This window comes from Melanerpes formicivorus, unplaced genomic scaffold (assembly GCF_026170545.1).
Source record: "Melanerpes formicivorus ecotype bairdi unplaced genomic scaffold, bMelFor1.0.p_v2 SCAF_1, whole genome shotgun sequence".
NCBI lineage: Eukaryota > Metazoa > Chordata > Aves > Piciformes > Picidae > Melanerpes > Melanerpes formicivorus.
In genome coordinates this window covers 17,357,636-17,361,646 of record NW_027142353.1, presented here as the reverse complement: position 1 = coordinate 17,361,646, position 4,011 = coordinate 17,357,636, and the positions used below count along the sequence as shown (strand labels likewise).

The window sequence follows — 4,011 nt, the reverse complement described above, 5'->3', positions numbered from 1 at the left end:
CTCTGCTTACTGCTTGGCCCATCCAGTGCCCAAACACAATATGGGGACACCGTGCAGGGGAAGAGCGGAGCTGCTGCTGTCAGCGCAGAGGAAAAGCTGCAGGTGATTTTCTGTAGAGAAGTAACATCCCAGCCTCTTCCTGAAATACACTGAGTGCATAGGCTCCTTGTTGGCTGCCCTGACACCTGCAGAGATGCTGCCCCAGTGCTCCAGGAAGGGGTCAGGGAGGTCGGGACAGCCATAGTAGCTATCAGCAGACCCACAGGGGATGCAGGATGGGTGTGGAAGGGTGGTGCAGTGCAGTGCTGGGAAACCCCTGGCTGTGTTTGCCAGCCAGAGCAATTGCATGAGCTGCCTTTGCTGGAGTTGAGATGAAGATGGGCCTCTCTATCCTCCATGACAGCAGCTCTAGAAGTGCTGAGCACAGAAGCCAGGGGTGCAGACGCAGACACAGCTGTGTCTTAGTTGGGATGGCCTTGTAAGGGTCCCTGGCTTAAGGTAGGAAAGTGATGAAGCCTGCTGGTCCTGCTCTGCAGCTGGTCTCTGGCTTCTGCAATTGGGACAGTCCATAAACAGAAGGCCAGAACAAAAGGGAGGGGCTTTTGCCACTAAACAGAGATGGAACCAGGAGGCTGGCTGGTGCTGTTGCTCTCAGAGTGGGTCTTGGAGCCACTTTTCAAGACAATGAGCAACCTCTGCTTGTAGCCCCGGAAGGCAAAGAAGTATATGATGGGGTCAATGCAGCAGTTGAGGTTCATGAACGCCACAGTGACTTGCAGGGACATCTTGAAGGCTTGCTGCTCATGGCAGGATGGCTGGTAGAGGATTTTCCTGACCATGAACTGGACAATGTTGAGGTGGTAGGGACTGAAGCACACCAGGACAGCCAGCAGCACCACCAGGATGATGGTGAAGGCCCGGTAGCTGTGCCCATTCTTCACTGTCAGCGGATTCTCCTTGGCCGTCTGGCAGAGCTTGAGGTTGATCCTCACATAACACACCAGGATGATGCCCACAGGCAGGAAGAAGCCAAGCACACAAGCACCTAGGAGCAGGTAGGGCAGCTTGGGAATCTCCTCAAAGTTGAAGTACTCCATGCACGTCAGCTTGTCCCCCATCCTCCGTGTCATGGGCCGCAGAAGCAGTGGTGCTGTCTGCAGAAACACCAAGGACCAGATGAGGACACAGACACCCCTGGCACGGCTCATCCTCTGGACCCTGCTAGGGTATTTGGTGCGTACCACAGCGATGTAGCGGTCCACACTTATGCAAGTCATGAAGTAGATGCCCACATAGGTGTTCATGTAGAAGATGAAGGCAGTGGCCCGACAGAACCAGTCCCCAAAGGGCCAGTCGAATTCCAGGATGTAGTAGGCAATCCTGCCTGGCAATGCTAGTGTGAAGAGGGCATCTGAGAGGGCAAGGTTCACCAGATAGAGGTTGGTGGAATTGAGTTTCTTCTTCCTGCGCTGGAAGGTGATGTAAAGGGCCAGGATGTTCCCAGAGGCACCAAACACCAGCAGGGCAGTGTAGAAGAGGGAGAAGGTGACTTTGGCAGAGAAGTGATAGTTGTGCACATTGCAGCTGCTCTGATTGCTGGAAGTGAGATTGGTGGGTGGGAAGATGGCCTCCTCAACAGCCATTTCCATGGTGCTTTGTGAGCTCTTACCTTCTCCCTGGGAATAAGAACATGCATGAAACTTGCAGCTCATCTATAGTGAGAGTGTCACACCCTTGTCACAAAGAGAAAGGCCTGTCCCCTGCTCCCTGCCCAACACCCCGGCAGTGGCACACAGCTCGAGTCATTTGGAAAAATGCATTTTTTGTGATTTTAGTCTCAACAAAGGTTGTGACTCATTGTCTTCTTCTCACCAGCTCCTTTAATTCTTGGTTCAGTACCAGAAAGGGTGGCGGGGGGAACGGGGGGGGGGGGGGGGGGGGGGGGCGGGAGGTTGAACCACTTATCACACTAATAAGGTCCCAAACTCACCTGGTGGCAGAGATGTCACCATTCATCACCGCGGGGAAGAATGGGGAGCTTCACGGGCAAAGTGCCCGGAAAGCGGAGGGTGACAAATTGCACCTTTGCAGCCCTCGGGCTGGTACCAGACTGGAAACAAACCCGAAGACATTCAAAGAGAGGAAAAGCCACAACCTGCCCTCAAAATCCCGTGCCCCACGGCCGTCCGAAGTGGGGATCGGGGAACACCCGGTACCGAAGCCCCGCAACCCGTACGGCCGTCGGCCGCCGGCCCCCGGGCTGGGACACGGCTCCGCGACACCCCCTCAGCCTCGGGGCTGCAGCAGCTCCCGGCCTCGACCCCGTCCCGTCCGACCCCAGCCCCGCCGCTCACCGCCCCCTGCCGCCTCCGGGCCGCTCGCTCCTGCCGCCAGGCTCCGCGGGACGGCGCGTCCTGATCACAGCGCTGCCTCCCGTCCCCGACGGCACGGTCCCGCGGGGCTGAGATGCGCACACGCAGCCCGCACGCTCGAAAGAGCAATCAGGGGATACAACCTGGGAGACGCGCTGCCGCCTCCTCCTCCGCCAGCGGGGCCGGGGGTAGGGGGGCGGGGCGGCCGGCGGGACGCATGGAGGCTCCCTGCCCGCCACCGGGTCGCGGCTCGCCGGCCGAGGGACTCTTCGCTCACGTTATAAAATCACCGAACGGTCTGGGGGTTTTGATGTGACTTATTTTCTTTTTTGTTTCTCTTGGGGTTAGTAAAAATGCGCATTCGTTCTGGGTGGTTTTTTCGGTGTGTGAGAGGCGTTTAGCTACAGCAGTGGTGGCTGTGCTGAAGAATGTAAGTGACTGTACCTGGGCATCAGCCTCTCCGGACACCTGTGCTGACTTTGGGTTTTATTCTGAAAATTTCTCCAAGGATGCAAAATGTAACTGAACAATTAAAACAGCTTCAGCCCTGGTTTGAGTGCAGTCCAAAGGGTGCACCCCTGGGCACATACATACCTGTGGCCATGCAGCCAGACCCCGACACCTTGCCCAAGAAAGCAGGGATGCATCTCCCGTAGAGCTCTTTGTGCCCATAATCATCACAAGTCACACAATGCACAAATGCATGGCTGTGACCCCAGGCTGATCTGCCTTTTGTACACACACAGACAGACTACTAGTTGTGGCTCCTTGAGAAAGAGGCAAACCTGAGTGGAATGAGACAATTTTCCCTTAGCGGAGAAGCATTTTAATTATTGGAATGATAAATTGTGTGGTGAATGTAGGGCAAGCCCCCTTGTCTCACTTGGAACTTACTCAGGGCAGACTCCATCCTTGCAGGGTGCCAGACAGCAAAGGGCTTTGTTTGACACTGCAGCCCCACGTGTGGGTGGCTGGCAGGGCTGTGGTGTGGCTGGGGATCCAGCATGACCAAGGGAGTCCTGACCATGGCACAGTGTTGCTGGAGACTGGGCCTTGCAGTGAGGAGAGAATACTTTCCTACCCAGCACTTCCCAAAATGTTTGCAGAAGCACAGCCTGGCTTGTGGCTGGTGGGATGGCTTTCCCCATGGTGGCTATTTACTGGAGATCACTGCAGTTTTCAAATCCCAAGAGGATTTTATGCTCTTTTTTGTAGTTTTAGGGGGTTTTCGTTGTTGCTGGTGGGGATTATTTTGCTTGTTTCCTTTTTTTCCCCTCCCCAAAACTCCTACTAACCCAGGAAATTCCCATCATGGGGCATTCAAGGTGCCACTGAAAAATATTCAAGCCAAACAATGTCAAGGTTAAAATTGAAGTTAAACTAAATTCAAATTTCCCTCTGAGCTTGTAAAGTTCCAACAGTTCCTTAATTGCACAGTAGTGACAATGTTGTACAACACAGTAGCATTAACTCAGTAGTAATCTGTGTACTTGAGTACAGTCATTTGTACAGACATTGCACAGTGAATGACATTGCCATGAATTACTACAAGTTGAAGGTACCTACTAAGAGTAATAGTGAAAACTTGCTAATACCCAGATGTTAATGGAGATACTTTTGCCACTTGAGGGTTTATATC

The 4,011-nt window shown here is 53.9% G+C and overlaps 1 protein-coding gene across 1 annotated transcript; it reads right to left on the bottom strand.

The window, feature by feature from the left end:
- Positions 1-289: 289 nt before the first annotated feature.
- Positions 290-2,400, bottom strand: LOC137451575 (G-protein coupled receptor 183-like). Its single transcript, XM_068159586.1, has 2 exons — positions 2,355-2,400; positions 290-1,676 (listed from the first exon to the last, which is right to left on the bottom strand). The coding sequence occupies exon 2, from the start codon at positions 1,647-1,649 to the stop codon at positions 609-611; it is 1,041 nt and encodes a 346-aa protein (XP_068015687.1). The 5' UTR covers positions 1,650-1,676; positions 2,355-2,400; the 3' UTR covers positions 290-608.
- Between the last annotated feature and the right edge of the window lie 1,611 nt (positions 2,401-4,011).

Bases quoted from the DNA above. Each gene is read 5' to 3' on its own strand.
- LOC137451575 (XM_068159586.1), bottom strand. From the start codon at position 1,649: ATGGAAATGGCTGTTGAGGAGGCCATCTTCCCACCCACCAATCTCACT.